Source organism: Gymnodraco acuticeps, unplaced genomic scaffold (assembly GCF_902827175.1).
Source record: "Gymnodraco acuticeps unplaced genomic scaffold, fGymAcu1.1, whole genome shotgun sequence".
Lineage (NCBI taxonomy): Eukaryota > Metazoa > Chordata > Actinopteri > Perciformes > Bathydraconidae > Gymnodraco > Gymnodraco acuticeps.
In genome coordinates this window covers 143,139-163,058 of record NW_022989974.1, presented here as the reverse complement: position 1 = coordinate 163,058, position 19,920 = coordinate 143,139, and the positions used below count along the sequence as shown (strand labels likewise).

Genomic DNA, 19,920 nt, shown 5'->3' with positions numbered 1-19,920 from the left:
GTTAATACTGACATTTATCAGGAATACTTAATGATGATGTCATGTTGCATGTTGAGTCAAATTATCACATGAATGAATGAATTAAAGCCATGTTTTGCCATCTCCTCTTCATTGCTTACCCTCGCTGGGCTGGCTGCCTGCGCTCCCACTTTGGAAACTGTGGCATGGGTCCGAGTATCCTGGTGGGAAGCTGGGGGGTGCGGAGGGAAAGAGAGGGTAGGGGAATGGCTGCCCGCCCAGGGGCCAGGGGTTGGTTGTGGGGGGTAGCGGTGCCAGTGTGTCCTGCTCAGAGCCTCCGCCGCTCGATGCCTCGTTTAAATTGAGTGACGCCATGTCTTATTGGAGAGAAAACAGAACCATAAAGGACAATGTTTAGTACAATCCTTCTTTTCACAAAAAGCAATTCATAATACAGTTTTATTTATATAGCACTTTTCACACATGCAGCTCAAAGTGCTTTACAAAATGACACATCACAAGTTAAGAATAAACAACATTCCCCTCAGATTATTTGTTAAGAACTTTAAAAGGTGCAAAATATAACGTGTTATCAGGTTAATAGACACAAGGAGGTGAAATGTATGATAATAACAATTAAATAAATAATGGTTTCTCTCTGACTGATAAGACACAAGTTGAAACCCCATAAAACAAAGTGAACATATAGGTACAACAGAAAACAAAGAAAAAAGATTAAGACCTATAAAATAAATAAAACAATATAAAGGTAGGTAAATAATAAAGACTAAGAGAACATTTAAAGTGGGGGTTTGCTAATAAAAAGCTAATCTAAAAAGTCTTCGTTTAAAAATGACAATTTCAGTCAGAAGTCTCATTATTGACACAGGGTCTGTAAAAGAAGGGTCTGTAAAAGAAAGGTCTGTAAAAGAAGGGTCTGTACTTTGGCAGACGTCGCCGAAGGTATAGTAGCACTGCTCGGAGAAGGTGATCTTGTTGACCGTGTGTCTCAGGTAGCCATGTTTCAGCAGACTGCTCGCGTACTTCCTCGCATCCCGCCGGTCCTTAAATCCTTCTACTCTGGAGTAAAGCCAGTCCACCACGTCGGCACCTGACACAGCAACAAACAAACAAACAAACACACACACACACACACACACACACACACACACACACACACACACACACAGACATGAAGGCTCCTGCTCTAATGTGTTGAACAGATGCAAAAAATACTCAATATGCATAACAGTCACAGTGGCTACATGAAGAGAAGCAGTACAATGTTGCAAGAACTTTGAAGAAAGTTGGTCTAGAGCAGTGGTTCTCAACTGGTCAGGCCTCGGGACCCACTTTGTCCTTAGTCAATAGATCGGGACCCAACATTTTTGAACCACTGAAATCTATTCAACACAAAATTGTGCTGTAATATATACGCTTTTCACCATACAATATTAATTAAAGTAATATTTTTTAGAAATACTAACATATAAACTACGCATTCTGGTACACTCTGAGAAGAACATAAATAAATGTATTACTACCCGACATATTAATAATATTTTATGCCGTTGTTTGTTTTTCACTTTGTTCTGACAGCTGAACCTGCTGCTCCACACAGAGAGAAGAGCAACGAGGGGATAGTCTGTGTGAAGTGTGTAGGGTAGATAGACCCCATTGTTCTGTGACCTGTCAATCATCAAACCGGGGGTCATATTTCATTATGTGTTCATTTGTATTATTTTACCGCAAAGTTATTCTCCGTGGGGACTTCCGGCAACAATCTTGATTCTGATTGGCCAGAAGACTGGAAAAAACATCAGCAAAGATGTTTTATTGAGAAGATGATCACTATGACAGAAGTTTCCAAAACCGTGTATGGTCTCCAGTACTGCCAGCCCAACGCCTACTGCCTGCACAGCGTTAGAAAATCGGGCCTTCAAAATAAAAGTTTGACTTTTTTTTTACATTTATTTTTTCTTCACTCACACGTCTGCGACCCACTCGAAACGGCCAGTTGAGAACCACTGGTCTAGATAATGCAAAAATTGTGCAAATTGTGGAGTTTATTCAAGGCATTTTATGGGAAGAAAAACAAACTAAAACTGTTGGGGAAATATTTTCCTAGGCCCATAACTTTGACCCAGTTTATCTGTTTGCCCTTGCTGAGCACAGCTGCCCTCTCAGTGTTTTGTCTTCCTGTTCCTGCCTGTTGGCATCAGCTGATAGAGGTGTTATGGTTTATCTTGTTATGCACAATGTTGATTATTCTCTCAGAACTAAATACATGGGTTTGGGGTAGAGATCTTCAGAATTGGTTTGGCATCCGCTGTGTCAACCCGTGGCACACGACATGTCTTGTGAATTCTCCGGCCAAAGCTCCAAGTAAACCATCAGTTTACCATCAAACTTCCTGCTCTCCTCGTGTCTCTCTGAGTCCTGTCTCCATTGCTTCAGAAGTTTCCATCACAAAAACTGATATAATACTTCTTGTATATAGAAACGAAAAACACTAAAAAGACACAACTTGATAGATTTAAGAAAATGTCGTTGTGATACCAGATTAAATCCATTTTAGAATTCCTCTTTCATTGTTAAATTTGTAATTTAACTTTGTGGAAAAGAAGGGACATATTTTTTTAGGGGGCATTACTCCACATAGACAGTATCAATGTTCAGAGGAGTATGCATACAAGGCTGGTCTGTGTATTTCTCCAAAGTACATGCATTATTTAGAGTAAAAGCTCCACCACATAGTCTACAGGAATCGAAGGTCTGCTCTCAGTCGTGTGAGTAACCACATAGCTCAGTTTTTCTCACCAATGACTGCATTGGCGATGGTGATCTTCAACCACATCCTGTCTCGAATCTCCAGCCCGGAGTCAGGCAGCTGCATCACCTTGACGATGGTTGCCATGTCTGTTTTACTTGCAGATAAAGGCAAGTCATCGAACTCTGGGATGGGAGAGGAGGGAGAAACTATTGACAATTGGATCTTTTTTATTGTTTAAATGATGTAATGTTATTATAATTACCACAAAATGGATGCTTCATAGAGTGTGATGTAGGTGGTGGTTGGTTGTTTTTACCATAGTGAGGGTACGGTCCTGTCAGAGCCGTGGTGTGTGAGATCCAGGCTGCTGGGTCAATGGGTCTAACAGGCTCCGCTGAACAAAATAAACAATAGACAACTTTAATAAAATACACATTTTAAGTCCATGATTGTGATTGTGAGATAGTACGAGTGTCCGTCTTACCACGAGGGATGGTGAAGTAGCTTCGTGGAGACGGGTCCCAACATTTGGCAACAGTAAGACTAATAGGACTGCAGGAGAAAAAGGAAAAACAGTTTGAAAATAAATGTTAAAGACCCAGAGAAACTGAAGTTTATTTTTGCCAATACAACAGAGTTCTGTTTCTTTCATCAGCTCGAAGATCAAGTCAGTGTTTTCTCAGTGGAGAGGCTTAACGCAGGTCACCATAAGTCACTAAATGACACCACACAGTAATCTGCATATTCCTACTGAATAGAATAGAATAGAATAGTTTAATGTCATTATACATGTACAATGAGATAATAATAAATGCTTCTCCCTTTCAAGAGTGCCATCAAAACAAAAACAAAAACATCACAACATAAGACAACAAAATACACGCAGCATACATACTTAGGAATAAGGAATAAAGGAATAAGGAATAAAGTGCAGTAATTATTTCCAGGAGTATAAAATCTGTAGAGTATTAGTGTGTACAGTATTGTGCATGGCTCTAAACTCAAATAACAGGCATCAGAACGAGGCAGAAAAGTAGCTAATACCAGCTCCAAAAGTCACTAATCTCTTTTTTGGTTATTGAAAAAGTCCCAAAGGGTGTTTCATAGGTCACTGAAAGTAGCAACAAACATTCAGTTTTGGCAACAATGGATTAACTGATTAACGCTATAATTTTACAGTCATCCTTTTTCTCAATGGGGTTTTCTTTTCTAAATTCTTTAAATCTCCAAAGAGCACCAACTCAGATGAACTTATTATTATAAAGAGCCATATTACACCATACATACATGAAATGATGCTCTCAATTTGATTATATTCTGCAGCACTAAGTTACATTATCAAAACACTCTGACTGTGTGCTCTTACCCAGTTTTGGAAACAATCTCTCTGAGGATCCTCACCGCGTCGTCATTGCTCATGTTCTCGAAGTTTACGTCATTCACCTGTCAAGCAGACAACAACATACATTATTTCCTCATTACATTAGAATATAATGTTTCTCTGTGACTGAAAGGGCTCAAATGTATTTATGCATTTGAACTGTGCACATTAATCCCTGCAGTGCTCTTAGGCCTTTGGATGCCTACAAATTGTAAGCTGCTTACTATGGGATACAGATTCATAATAATAATTTATTATAAATGTTGGGGCAACAACAATTCGTACTGAGCCATCGGGTGTTTTATAGAGGGTGTAGCTGTGGAGCTCAGAGATCTAAAGAGAGGCGTTAATAGGAAGGAAAAGGAGAGGCAGAATAACAACTTTGCAAAAGAGCCTCGTAACAGAAGTGAATGCAACTTTGTGGTTTTTAAAATATGCCACAAAACCTTGAAAAGTCATGTGTCGTGTTTAGCTTTCACACTGTACAAACAGCAGCAGCAGAGGTGCTTTCATTACACCAACAACTCTGGTATTGACCACAAAAATGTAAGGAAATTCCAGATGTGTGGTGGTATTTTGTTAAACTGGAGCCATCGGTTACCTGGAGTAGCATGTCTCCAGGCTCTATTCTCCCGTCAGCAGCCACAGCGCCTCCTTTCATGATGGAGCCGATGTAGATGCCGCCGTCTCCCCGGTCATTACTCTGACCGACAATACTGATACCTAAGAAGTTGTATTTCTCTGTCAGGGAGAAAGAAAGTATTTATTAGATTCATTTAATTCTTTTTGGGATGTAACAAATAAGTTAAAAGTGAATGAGTGAGAAAAAAGCCCCAGAAAATACATTATTATAGTCATGTTCGAACATACATACTGTATCTATAATTATAATAACAGTGTTGAGACAAATCAAACCCTCCAAGAGCTTTTAACTAAGCCCACACTCCCAAAAAATGAACGATAGTTATTGAAGTGTCAGGTTTACCCATGTTGAGCGTCACGGTGATGATGTTGAGGCTCATAGTGGAGTCTGTGATACTGCTGAAGGACGAAGACTGGAAAGGCAGAAGAGGATCAAATAAGAAGAGCACATCAGAAATAATCAAAGTGGCATAAAGTCTATATCAATTTGCTCTCTCATCTGTTTCCCACACTCAATGTCAATTTGAGTTTGAGCAGGGGTAGTGATGTGTCTCAGAAGTGCTCACCCGATCTATTTTGGCCACTTTGTGTCTTCGACGGCGGCGCTTGTGTCTGCGCATCAGCTGTGAAGAAGAACTCTGTTCTGTGGAGCTACTGAGCCTGATAGACAGAGAAGCAGAGGAGAAGTATTGGAGAGGGAAAGGAAAGTGGACAAAGAATAGGACATTACAGAAGTTACCTGACACTATTTCAACCTTTTTGTCTGCAGTGAAAACGATGAGGTAGACAAGTGACAGAAAACATTTGCAGTAAAATAAAACAGCTCTTTAAATGAACAACAATACAAATCAATTGTCCCTTTGTTAGCTGAAGTTAGTAGGGCTGTTAGGCCTTTACCCTTTGCATGTAGCATCAACAACACAACATCTGTAAGTTCATGATGTTATAAACGCTGTCATTTCTATAGCTGATTATAACTTAAAGTACGTTGCACGGTGGATCAACCACGACTAGTGCTAAACGATTAGTTGGTTAATCAGTAAGTTGAAATCAATTGAATCAGCAAGTATTTTGATAATGATAATAGTTAAGCTTTTTATCAAGCCCAAAAAAAAGCTAAACATTTGCCATTCCAAATTCACAAATGTTGGGCTTTTTCTGCACTGTGTGTGTTTTGTATCTTTGCTAATATATTATTTAGATATATAAGACTGTTGGGCAGGTAAAACAAGCAACATGAAAATGTGACTTTCACATATGACATTTTGTGATTTATCAATAAAAAACAATAGATTATTGGTGATAAAAATAAGTGTACGTTTCAGGTCTAACCACAACTAATAAAATATCATTGTGAATAAACACCTACAAAAAGAAAAAACATTACAAGCTTTACAGAAACGGCATTTACTGTATATGAATTGTATTTTATGTTTTTTTTTTTTACTACTTTTATGAAAAACAATACAGTTTCAGAGACAAACATTTTGATGTGAGGTGGTATGTTACCTGCTGGCATCTTCGTCTTCCTCACTGTCCACGAATGAGCTGGACTCCAGCTCGCTGCTCATTACTGAGGCGCTGTCGTAACCCATGGCCGAGTCCCTCGCAGTGCGCTCTGATTTCGAGTGACCGTTGATTCGAGGGACTGGAGAGAGAGAGAGAGCAGCAGTGAGTATGACGGGAGGTCACGGTGCTATCGAATGATCAGATCAGCAAGAGAGGGAGCAACCAGGAGGAGAGGAAGTGAGAGTGGTGGAACTGGAAACAAATCTGAGCCAAGGACAGAAACATCAGCAGTCATTTCATCTTCAATACCTGTGGATAAAATGTTGGCATTGTTGAAAATATAAGCTACAAAACTAACAGTAGAGTACAAGAAAGGGAATGGAATACAGCATCAATAGCTATTGGCTACAGCATAGGGCTGAACTGAATACTTTGTAATGGCATTTTTGCACATCTGCAGATAAAGATTAGGCTACAATAATATATATATATATCGAGTATATAGAGGTGATAGAGTTATTATATCAAAATGTAATGAATAAAAGATAGATGTAACAATGTCCAAACATTTTTATCAAATTAGATACTCTGCTTCAATCCATATCTTTTTGTATTTAGTTTTTCAAAAACTAAATGTTTACTTAAGTCAAAGTTGAAAGTTTGCTCTCATGCTTGCTGCACAAAAGGTGTGCATCTGTATTAATGGGGGGAGTAGCGGCAACATAAAGGATGTTTAAATAACCAAATTAAACAAATATATTGTTCTTTAAAGGTGATGACTTCCTTAAATGTGACAACAAACATTGGAAGTTTATTTTTGAAAACCTCATAGAAGCTCTGAATGAAAGAAAAAAAAGGCCCTTGGTCCAGCCCTGCTAAAGTAAACTAGTCAAAGTGATTCATACAAAGTTGAAAATTAAATTAAAACAAGCTACTTGGTATTGCCTTACTGCACTTTCAAAATTCCCAGCAGTGTAAATCTACCCTGCCCATCTCCTTACGTACATTGCCAGCGCCGTGGAGCTGTCTCAGGGTGACAGCGGATTCGCTGGAAAGGTCTCACAAGGCGGAGAGAGAGAGGGCGTGGCGGCCAGCGCATTCGCCGAGAGCAAGCAAAACATTCCAGCAATGTGAGAGTTCCCATCGCCAGCTCCGCCCGGGTGGTGCTTCTCTGAAAGCTGAGCCACTGCACAGAAGCACTCAATCAGCAGGACATGACATCCACTGTCAGGATTCACAGGACCATATTTCCTCCCACGCACAAAGGACTGAGAGACAAGAAAACAGGAGGGCAGGTTCACCAAGCCAGACTGAAATCTGTGTCTCTGTGCTCTGCTCCGTCTGTGCTAGCCTCTCTCTAAAAGCCCCAGGCGCTCTCTGCCCCCCGGCTGGCTGCTCACAGGCTGCACAGCTGATCTACAATAGAGGCAGTGAACAGGGAAGAATCATAGAGGTGCTCTGTGAAGAATGTTAGGTAAGAAAACTAGAAAAAGTAGAAAAGTAGGTGAGCCTTTTATGTATTACTTTGGGCACACATTAATCGTGACCTTTTCAAAAGTTGTGATTATTGTTTAATTTTTATTAACTGCATAAATCAATATAATGCACTCAGCAGATAGTAAATATGTAAAGTAACACAAAGTAGTGTGGGTTAACATTATATAAACAACATCAGTCTATAAAAGCTCAAAACAACAATTCATCCCTCTCCCTACTGAAAAACAAGAGCCTTCATCATTTACTTTCCAATATCCCAATGTAATGATAGAAAATAACCTGCTATAAACTAACCACTAAATCAAATTACATGTATCCTATAACATCATTAAATTCCATATATCATCAACAGCCTTAACACAACAAATCCCCCTCACCACAGCCGACAGAGCCTTTATCCGTCGGACGCACAGAGAAGCCGAGAGTCAGGAGAAAGTGTTGCCCCTCGCTCTCACGGCACGCAACTATACAATGACTGCTAATCTGTCTACGACCAATCAGATGATGCTATTCTGCCGGACAGGGATAATAAGGGATTTGAGATGATGTGCTGTCCCATCTCTGCCCCAGGTGAAAACACCATCAGGTTATAATTGTTTGCTTCACAAACAATTATTTGAGGATGCTTTTGATAAAGGGGGCAGATTCACCAGCTGTTTTTGCGCTCTGGGTTAATACTGTAATACAACCATAAGTGCTTTGGCTTAGCAATGTTCTCTTTGAAGCTTGAAATCCCAGCAGCACTGAACAGAATTACACTTAATGCAATGGATATCTTTTTTTCTTCAGGGTATTAATGTTCTCTTTTACATAATCACTGATCATTCAGGTCTTGTCTCACACAGGTTGAAATGCAGAGCGCTTGGCGGCGTTGAAACCGATCATATCCCATAACTCCATCCTACACCTGTTCACCCTCCAAAAATGTTCAACTGCTGCATTATTTATCTACACTCATTCTGAAACAGCAGACAACAAATAAAAAGGGATATGTTTACCAGGGCAGAGCACTTTACCTGATCACTGTCAAACTGCTAGCATTCACGAAGAGAAAACATCCCTTGAAGCGTGTGTATAAGGTAACGGGGGAATTCCTGCTGATGCTGCAGGCTGCGAGGTAAAGAGGTGGAGCAACCGCCTCCTTCTGCAGATCCAGGTCATGTGACTATGACAGCAACCAGGGAGCTAACATAGCTAAATTAAAGAATAATATATGGTGCTGTTTGCTAGATGTATGACATACATATCACTTGTACCAGGAGACAGCGTTTGGTACTCACCCCACATGAAGCGTGGTGTTAATAAGTGCAGTCTTCCTCACTGTCCTCCTCAGTGTCTCCTTCACTGTCCTCTATTTACACTTCTTGCATGCTAGATGATGAAGATGATGAAGATGCACCTCCCTGTCTCTTTTTAAGCCTCCGATTTGCTTTCTCCAAAACTTGTTGCCAAAACTGTGAAGTCCTAGCATTTCCTGAGGCCAAGTTGGAGGATCAAATACTAAGGAATTATCACATGACTTGAAGTCATATCTGATTTCAGAGGTGGGAAGTAACAAAGTACACTTATTCAAGTACTGTACTTAAGTACACTTTAAGATACTTGTAGTTTACTTGAGTATTTCTATGTTATGCTACTTTGTACTTCTACTCCTCTACAATTCAGAGGTAAATAGTGTACTTTTCCTCCACTACATGTATTTAATACCTTTAGTTACTTTACAGATCTGGATGAAAGATGTGAAATATAACCAAGTGTTAAATCAGACTTTAGTTCCACCTGGAGTAAATTCACAAGCTCCCTGCAGTATACAAAGTCATTCAAACTAGCTGCACCTTTACCAGCTTTGAGAACACTTTCATGATCAATCATTATAAAACATATCATATATATTATTCTGAAATGGACCAATCTGCACAACGACTACTTTTACTGTCTCTACTTTAACTAGATTTTGATGATAATACTTTTCTAATTTTACTTGAGTAACATTTCTTCCACCTCTGTCTGATTTCAAACTCTTCCATTAACACCCTGAGGAAGTTTGCAACTGTGTGTTGTACTCCACTTTGTTGTAAATCAAACTGCAGCAGCTTGACCACAGAGCATGAATGTTGTGATCAGCTGATTGTGCGCAGTTCTCCAGTGTGTGCGCGGGGCACAGAATGTGCTCAGGGGACGTAGTTTTGGTCCAATTCTGTTGTTCATACCGACGTTAACCCTGTCTGTGCACACGGTGAACAACTCTGTTGTCCGGTGATCTAAGCCTCTGCCTCCTGTAAAGCTTCTCAGGTCCGTCGGTTATGTCCTCGGACAGCACCCAGTTCAGTCAGTCACAGAAAGTCAGAAGATTTTTGCAGGGAGCTAAACGGCAAAGTGGCTGCTTAATGTCTTTGTTTTTTTTGGACATGTCTAATAATTTACTCCACTGAGTGTTGACAAGAAACACGTGTAGACGAAATATGTGTTTTGTTTTGATGACCTATCAAGTACGCAAAGGCGCGTAGTGACACAAGTGACGTTACGCATTTCAGATTGTTGCCGCGCATGCGTACCTGCGTACCAGTTATGTGCACCCCTGTGTGTGACCCATGAAACTGCAGTGACCCACCCCATTCCCCCTATGGTTCACTTAATTAGAGCGAACAAAGTAGCAGGCGAGGAGATGCCAGGCGAGGAAACAGAGAAGAAAGAATGTGTGGTGTGTGTGTGTTGTGTGTGTGTGTGTGTGTGTGTGTGTGTGTGTGTGTGTGTGTGTGTGTGTGTGTGTGTGTGTGTGTGTGTGTGTGTGTGTGTGTGTGTGTGTGTGTGTGTGTGTGTGTGTGTGTGTGAGAGAGAGAGATCATTAGGTAATGCTTTTCTGTCGTCTGTATGATAGTGTCAGATGGGTGTTGGGGTCAGTCAACAGAGAGGAGGATGGAGGACAGACGCAAAGTTCATCAAGCTGAAGGTATTTCCGCATCAGCCACAAACAGCAGATGTGCAGTTGGCAGTGAGCAGCATCTGGACGTGGTGAGCGCCAGGAAAACGGCTTTAGCCAAGTCAAAAACATGACGGCAAGATGCAAAAGTGTGATGCGATGGATTAGTTGATGATCAAGTTGGTGTGTTTCCAGAATCCAAGACAGCTTTTCCTAAAATCTCAATCTGATGCAGTTCTCTGTGATACTAATGGCATAATGAGTGCTGAATGCGCCAGGAAGCGTGCAGTTAAGGGAGGTGAGACCGAGAGACAACTGGCTGTGCTGTGAGGGAAAACAACAGCGGACTGCCAGCATCATACGCTGCTGATATATTACTTCCTGCAATAAAAAAAACCTGATTCTGCTAAGATGTTTGCGTGGCAACAACAGGAAGCGGATATCGCAAATTATTGCAGGTATGATTATGCTGATAACAGAGCACACCTTTTACTGCAGCACCAGCATACTCTGTGCAGTCATGTGATGCTGCCTGGCAGGCTTTTGTAAAGGAGGGCAGTTCTTAGGCGTAGGAAGAAAGCTGCACTTCCAATCAAAACAAATTATTTTGATAAGAAATTGCTGCAATCAAATGTCAAAACAAGCAAGCAGATCACATTTCATTACAGTTCTCAGGATCCATTTCTTTCTAGAATTCATTTTCTACGTAGAAAGTTTATGTTTTATATTCTGTATGAAAATCATTGAGCCTGTATAGGAGGGCAGTCATTTCCTACGAGCAGGAAGAAAACTGTCCTTCTCTTCAAAAAAAGGATTTTGATAGGAAATTGCTGCAATCAAATGCCAAAACAAGCAAGCAGTTCACATTTGATTACAGTTCTCGGGCTTTCAAAAGCAAGATCCTTAGTATTTCCTTCAAGAATTCCTTTCTCTAGGTAGACAGTTTATGGTATGCATTTATATCTCATCAATCAAAGCAGAAGCCTTTCCGGTGATATTTCACAAAACACTAGAGTTCTTCGACAGGTTGGTGAACATGATTGGAGTTTGACTACTTAGTGGAAAATAGCCTCTGACCATAAACCTGAGCCACACAGGAAACAGGAGAAGGACAATCATTCGGAAAGACAGTGAGCTCCAGATATGTTGACATTCAGTGAACTTATTACTTTCCTTGCTATGCTGAGAATGTGGGTATCTATTCTTGGCCTCACATAGCTGAAGTTCAATACACACCATTTTATCCCTGAGGGCCTTTTTTCATACATGTCGATAGTCTGTCTAATTTGTTTTTAAGACAGTTAGGTGTCGAGTTAAGGTCACTGAAATGTTATAACTCTAAAATGACAAGATAATTGCATTTTTAGGATCCGTCTGTTCTTGGCTGATAATACTCACGCTCAGTCTCTCTCGCTCTCCTGCGAGCGCGCTCCCTCTCTCTCTCTCTGCGGTGGCTCAGGAGAGACTCTGTTCCCGTCTCGGTGTCCAGGCCGTCTCGACTGCTCACCGCGTTGGCACTGCAAGACACACATCGGAAAACTTCAGTCAGATTCATATTAAGGTCCAAAACACACATCCCCTCCCTCACAGAAAGTATTCAAAATGAATGATTTCTAGCCGGCCTGTGACCAAGGCTCCTGAACATAACCCCACACAGTACAGTATACTTCTGCCTGTAACAATATCTGTATGCCTGCCATTCAGCCTCAGGGGAATATGCAACTCATATTATGACTCTGTTTCAAATTAAATCCCTGTGGCCAAAGTAGCAGTTCCATTGTTGTGCGGTATGTGATGTATTTTTTACTAAGTGTCACTAATGACCAGACACCCTGAGAGGGAGCCACTCTGGGCAATACTGGCATTAATGAGACCTATTGAAAGCCCAGATGGTGCCTGAAGCATGATTGGGAGAGAGAGAGAGGGGAGAATGACAGATTGTATAAAAAAGCGATAAGTGGTAGCTCAGGTGTGGGCTGAGCAATGAGCTGGCCCGTGTACTTGGGGTCTGGGAGGAGTCTGGGGGTTCTGAAGGGGCTCGAGGGCAGATTGTTATTCTGTCAGTGGGCTGGAGATGCTGTGACCTCAGGCTCCGGGGTTAAGGGACCCACGCAGCAGCTAGGAAACCTGAAGCTGGTGAGAACTCTACTCTACCCTGTCAGTCTGTCACACACAGTTAGGCATGTGTACAACACGTACTTTACACCTGCATAACATTTTTTACTTTCATGCAGGCGCACTCATGCATGCTCAAATGGCATATACAAACTGTTTCATGTTCACAGTGTACAAACAGAAAAATAGAGACACAAACATCATCCTGCAGCAATTTATAAGCAATGTCCTCACAGACTCTGGTGGCTCTTTGTGGACGATCAATGCAAATCAAAAACACAAGATGAGACAAGATGCTGTGTGCCGTGTTCACTCAGCGGGGTAAAGTGCTCAATGAGGCGTGCGTACACGCTCCTGCTACAGCGGGCTAATGGGTGCACCTGGGCCAGGCTCTACCAGCACAGGTCACTGCATGTATGCAAATATCCCTGTAGGTTCATAGTTTGGATGCACTTGTGGTGATCGGACAGCGCTGTAAGTATAGATGTGGCGGTGACTGCCTGTCTGTCAGACTGTCAAAGGCTGCAGGGCGGCAGGTCTGCTGATCTGGGGGGGGATTATCCAAGGCGCTAGGCTGCAGCTGTGAACACATGCCACCCCTTTCAACTCCCCCCCACCCAACAGGCCCCTTCTCTGCTGCCAATCGCCACCCCTTCCCTCTGGGGAAATGGAGATGGGTGCTTTTAATGTCCGTTAATCCGGATTACCAGGCAGAAGCACATCAGTTGGGTGCATTCTCCGGCCAAAACACCTATTCTGCGCACTCATCAAATAGAGCCATTCACGCAGACAAACACATGAGATGCATGAATAAAGCACAAGAGAAAATGAAGTGGTAATACTATTCTAGCTATTTACACAGAGAGGTAGAGGGTGGAAGACTCGATTCACTTAAGAAAGAAAGGACGTCTGCTATAGGAAATTCACCACGCTGTTTCTCTGAGAGAAAGGCCTGCCTGTCTGACTCAAAGGGGAGAAAAGAAAGGGAGGGGGAGGGGGGGGAAGGAGGGATATGACGTAGGGCAGTGACCATCAACTGGCGGCCCGCGGGCCACATCCGGCCCGCCAGACATTCTCATCCGGCCCGCACAGCAACGGTGACTGTGGCGTTGGCGGAGTGGTTAGTGCGTTCGCCCCTCACTCATGTCACCTCGAGTTACGCGGGTTCGAGCCCCGCGCTAGTCTAAAAACGTTGTTGTGTCCTTGATCAAGACACTACATTCCCAAAGGTGATATATATACAGATGATGATTACTTTTATATGAAAAATATGAGGAGAAGTTTATGTTTAATCCGTGTATGGTTCCTTCTTAGTTTTTTTCGTTTCAAAACCGAATAGGAAAAACTAAAAACCGGTGTTGTTTTTTTGTTTTCTGTTTTAAAACCAAAACGGAAAAAGAGAAAACCAAAAGACCGACCTTATTCTGTTTTTAAACCAAAACGGGTTAACTAGAAAGTTACCGGTTCGCCTAGGAGGAAGTGGAGCACACAGGACACAACTGTTTCATTGCAGACTGTTGTGTTTATGTGGGGAAATGGCACCGCACACATTATTTGAGATATGTGTGCCTGGCAAACCATTTTCTTAAATCCTGCAACCGTTTCCCACCAATCAGGACACGGTATTAATAAAAAAGGTGATTCCTTTCCCTGCCGATCAGGACTGCTTTCAGTTTTCTTACCCCGGATACAGGCTTATAAAAAAAAAAGATTATTTTTTCAATAAAGTGAACATATTAATCAATTATATATATATATAAATATATATAATTTATTATGATTTATATATATATATATATAAATCTCTGGCCCCCGAAAGTGTCTCTTGGATTAATTTTGGCCCTTGGACAGTAGGTGACCCCTAACGTAGGGTAAGGGGCCCGACACACTGTCTTGTTGCTCCACAAGGGGGCAGTAGTCCTAGTGAAAGCTGGCCGGGAAATATAAACTCATCAGGACAGCTGACAGCAGAACAGCAGGGGGCGGGCCACAGAGGGCAAACCAGAGCTGAGATGTCAAACACTGGATAAAGAGATACACTGAGACATGACAGACTGCATGTTCTCAATATAGAGCCTCAGCCCTATTACTCCAGCGCCATAATGGCAACAACCCTCGCCCCCACTGCCCCCAGCCCTTTTAGCTATATTTAGCTAGCAACTTCTCCTTAGCAAGTGCAGTCATATTCTCTAATCTGCCAGTTTGAAGTCAAAGTCTGGGCTCAGGTAAGAGTCATCAGGCTGTCGAGCAAAATCTCTGTCTCTGAGCTTTTAAGGCACTAATGTGTTTTTGGTCCACATTTGCCTTTATTAGCCGGGCATGGATGAATGCTCTAAGTGAGTGAATACAAAGGGCCTCACTGAGTGCCAGTATTTGCCTGAAGATGTTTATGCCGTGCAGGCTATTTCAAGAATCAGCAGCAGCAGCGACGTACGCATCATGTTTACATCGATGCCTTACTCCATGGTTGAGTGGGCGGGAGGGAACATACACAAGTGGAAGAAATACTCACACCCGTGCATGTTCCCACACTTGACTAGTACATACTTCATGCCATATTCACACACGGTGTATAAACCACCTCCCATACGAGCCTGGGTGGAAAAATCTCTCTGATGAGCTTCCACATTCTGATTAGCACCTATGGCGCGCTGTGAAATAAAAAGGTCACCTAGTGCACAGAATGTTGTGCTTGAATACATCTGCCTGCATTGCCCATGTACATGTATGTGTGTGAAATTGTGCATATATGACAGGCAGTAATCAGCATACTTACTGGAAGGAGGGGGGCCGTGAGTCTCCGATGCCCCCTGTCCTCTCCAGAGGAGGGGGCAGCTCTGGATGGCTCTCTGTGCACTGAGACCCTCCATCAGAGTGGGCACTCTCTGCCAGCACCAGCTGAGAAGGAGAAGTTGGAACAAAGGAAAGATTTTTCTTTAGAGACCAGACATATTTAACACTTAGAGAAACACAAACATTGATAAATCTGCTGTTGATTAATAGCAACAATTGGGCATTAGGAAGAACATTTAAAACATCTAAGTTTTAAGTGAAGTATATGTCGTTATTGAGATTTTGAACATTATTTAGGAAGAGGATTTAAATAAGCCTGATTATTTGAGTCTTCTTGCAATGTTTATAATTTTGTATCTGTTGTGTTTGTGTATTTTTAAATTGTGAGAACCATAAAGAAATGAAAAATATCACAATCATTATTGACTAAATACCTTGCTATCAATACTGTACGTTTGGGACTTAAATAATTATAAATAATCATCAGTAATGTAAATGTATGACTAAACGGGTAAAGGCAAATAATGGAACAGGTAGAACAGCATGATGTATTCAGAAAAATACTTTACTGTACTGCAGCCTTTAAAACACAACAGCCCTTACGGTATTAGGATATATCTAGGACACATGTGTCAAACTCAAGGCCCGGGGGCCAAATCAGGCCCTTGGTGGATTTAATTTCAGGATAATTTTTAATTCCTATTAGATCTGGCCCGCCGGTATATTGCACGCACACCTTCACTCAATCCTGAGGGTTTCCTCAGCTCAGAGCCTGAGCCCAAACATTGATGAACTTGCACCCAAGATGAAATGCCAAGTATCTGGCTTGAACTAGCATCACAGCAGCAAACTGAGTTTAATGGATGTTTCCTTCTGCACTTTTTTTCTTGAGACAACAGGGCATGTTTGGTTTTTTCTTTGAGGGTAATAGTTTTTTTGAAGCTGTTGTTGGCCTGTGGAAAAATGTAATCATAAGAAATGACTCCGGAAAAGCTGCAGATAGCCATGAGAAATGAATGCAACTGATTATTTAATGTTTAATGTTGTTTTTATAGGCAATAATGTAAGCTTTGTTAGTTCCAGGTTTAATATGTGCAATAAGTTCATTTCAATAAGATTTTTTTATTTTGGCCCTCTGTGTATTTGAGTTTGACACCCCTGATCTAGGGGGATTTCTAATATCACAATATCAATATTTAATCACTATAAGTTGCCCAGCCATAGCCCTAAACTGAGGACAAAGAAGATACAAAAACAACCTCAACAGACTTTGCAACACTCAAAGTGAAACACACAGGAAAGATGGCAACAAGCACATCTTGTGTACGTGTGAGTAAAGGCGAGATGCGGCAAAGAGGACGAGTAGACTGGTGGCAACGCAAAACAACTTGGGAAACAAACATGGAAGAAAACCTAAAAAGGCCACACTGCTTCTACTCAGTTGACAGTCAGTACAAAGGGTGATGTACAATGACCCATAGATACAACTTCTCTCCTTTGATCTGAGCCAGAATAATGACAGCTAAAGCAGGCAGCCGTGGAAGAATAACAACGGCATGGATTATGATTATTCTAAAGCCAGCTTTGGGATTCAAAGGTGTCACTATGGTGTCACCAGCTTCTTAAATGAACCCTGTGGACTACTTCTTATTTGCTCCATTTCAAAGGCTGGTAGTACTGCTAATTTCCCATCACCTTTTGTCTCTGTGTGCTGACGTGGTCTTCAGTTTTACAGTTTTATGAATGAAAGCTTTTCAACATTTGGAAAAATATCTCCATACTTTAGAGATGCACTGATCTGACTTGTGTCTCTCCTGAAGCTGATTCCTAATCCCACACCAGTGCCTTCTTTCTCTCCTCAATGCATGAAGCTATCAGGATTATTTTAACTAAGCTAACCTTTAAGAGCCCTACGGAATTAGTGGAAATACTTAATTACAAGATGACATTTATAAATAAAACTGCATTTAATGTGTGGGACATACTGATTCACTTTTACATTACATGACATGTTACTTGTTAGACGCTTTTATCCAAAGCGACTTACATATTCAATACACTTAATACGGTCATTATCACCTGTTATTAGTACAGCACATCACATAGTGACCCCTACACACTTAAAGTAGCGTATGTTTGTATATCAGACACATAAACAGCATATTATTTCTCATGTCTATTGAATCTGTTAAAAGTAATAGTTTGCCTAAATTACAATGCCTTAAGAACATGGTTTTGATCTGAATTTATTAGGCATGAAAGGAAGCGCTTTACATAATTACTGCCTTAATATTGGGCAAAGGGTATCCTGAGATTTGTTCATTTGCATTTGTTTAATTGTATTTTTTTAACATATTCAAACTGAAGAAAATAGCATACAAATTGTAATCAACATGATAGAGCTTTTAGAAACTCTGATACTATTTGAAGCGGCTTCAATACACCTAGAATCACACAATACGCCTCTGCTAATTGCATGACAGGTTGCTGATATAATGATACTTACCAGTTAATTTATATCAATTAATAAAATGATCAATAAATTATCAACATCTTTAAAAATTACAAAAAGTGAAATGTTGGTATCTTAAAATAAATCTTATTATGAAATGTATGCCCTGCTTAAGAATAATTTGGTACCACTGGCAGAGCGTATTATTTTGGTAAATCAAATGTGAATTAATCCTGAAGATGCATTAACTCGGGCTGACAGGTGGTTGAGCAGCAGTAAAGTAGTGAGCCCACATTTATGTACAGGCTTAATTGGACTCTTCTAAAACATTTCCAATTTAGCAAAAAAACACTGTATTTTTATGATCAAATAGTTTACACAAGAGACGAGCATGACCATAGGACTAGACAAGCTACATCAGGCCATCTACTAGCACCTAAACCCAGGACACATCTTCTGAAATCTTCTGTGTCTTATAGAGCTATAAAGGAATGGAACTCATTGCCAAACTACCTTACTGAAATAGAGTCCAGAGTCTCTTTCAGAAAGAGATTGAAGGGCCATCTACTAATGACCATGTAATAATAATAATAATAATAATAATAATAATACATTACATTTATAAAGCGCTTTTCCTGGTGCTCAAAGCGCTTACCCTTACCTTGTACCCTTGTGAGCTGTGAACCCTAATTTAATTTGATCTCATGCACTGGTGGGTGTCTAGTGCACTCATCCTTGGCTGAGATTGATATTGAAAGTGGATGAGATTGTTGATGATGTTGGAAATTGTTGATGATATTGGTGATGTTGTTAATGATGTCAGTAATTATGTCTTGAATGTTGTTGTATTATTGTTGTATTGTTTTAAGTGTCGGACCCCAGGAAGAGTGCTTTTGTTAAGAGCAAAAGCTAATGGGGATCCTTAATAAACATAAAAACATAAAGTCATGTTGTTAGTAACAACACTGTGTAAGGGATACTGAGCAACAGACAGTCACTAACGACTCTAAAGTCACCACTGTGTCCCTGACTCTGACCTCTGACCTCCCTGTGGAGCACTAAGGCATTTCCCCTACAGAGATCACTAAAGTATAATATTCTGGACCATATCTGGATTGTTAATATAAATCAACAAAAAGCCACCAAACATGCAACCTGTTAAATGTATACATTCTTGCTCTTATCTTATTCTTCCATCAATATATCAAGCATTTGCTTCATTGTCTCATCTGTTCTGTAAGACAGCAATAACTCACATGTTGCTTCTTCCTTTAACATGACAGATGTATTTGATGTATCATAATTAGGGATGCACGATATTGATTTTTTGAAACCGATACCGATACCGATAACTTCCTGCTTCTCAAGACCGATACCGATAACAAAAAAAATGTTACGCCACTAATTATTTTAACGCGATTAACGCATGTGTATTTTTTTTCCTCGGCCGCCCCGTAGTTTCAGAGCGCATCGAGTTTAAATACCATCTACAAGCTGATGCTGACAGCCCCGCTCCTGTCGCCCGCTTGTGGCAGACCACACTTCCACGCTCACCGGCAGGCACCGACTGGCCATCTGGAGGACCGGGAGGGTGTGTGTATGTGTGGCCAGAGCGAGCGAGAGAAAGACCTTACGTGCATTGTTGTTGTTAGCATCTGGTGCTAGCTAGCTGCGCTAACGGATATACGGAGCTGTTTAATTAAAACAGAGGAGCGACATTTCGCCACAACTGCGCCGAGCACTTGACTTTATGCAGGAAGCCAGACAGTGGGACATTGTACGAAAAGTCAGCACACTCAGCACGGATAGTGCGCAACATGATTGCAGCGTCCAGGCAGCTCCGGTTCGAGCATATGCCTTGAGTTGCACATAGCTCCAAC

The 19,920-nt window shown here is 41.1% G+C and overlaps 1 protein-coding gene across 5 annotated transcripts in view; it reads right to left on the bottom strand.

Moving 5' to 3' along the window:
• dvl1a (dishevelled segment polarity protein 1a) overlaps window positions 1-19,920 on the bottom strand; it is a 31,408-nt gene that overhangs the window by 4,372 nt on the left and 7,116 nt on the right. For 4 of the 5 annotated variants that reach the window (XR_004568519.1, XM_034211109.1, XM_034211112.1 and 1 more), the window contains exons 3-14: window positions 15,572-15,693; window positions 12,079-12,197; window positions 6,264-6,402; window positions 5,321-5,414; window positions 5,098-5,167; window positions 4,714-4,853; window positions 4,098-4,174; window positions 3,216-3,283; window positions 2,994-3,125; window positions 2,779-2,913; window positions 902-1,069; window positions 120-335 (exon numbers count right to left, since the gene is read on the bottom strand). Coding sequence is in view for 4 of the 5 variants with exons in the window: in XM_034211109.1 (XP_034067000.1) it covers window positions 120-335; window positions 902-1,069; window positions 2,779-2,913; window positions 2,994-3,125; window positions 3,216-3,283; window positions 4,098-4,174; window positions 4,714-4,853; window positions 5,098-5,167; window positions 5,321-5,414; window positions 6,264-6,402; window positions 12,079-12,197; window positions 15,572-15,693 (1,480 nt within the window). In the remaining variant the exon portion in view is untranslated. The remainder of the gene's footprint in view (window positions 1-119; window positions 336-901; window positions 1,070-2,778; window positions 2,914-2,993; window positions 3,126-3,215; window positions 3,284-4,097; window positions 4,175-4,713; window positions 4,854-5,097; window positions 5,168-5,320; window positions 5,415-6,263; window positions 6,403-12,078; window positions 12,198-15,571; window positions 15,694-19,920) is intronic. The other variant, XM_034211110.1, reaches the window with a different exon arrangement.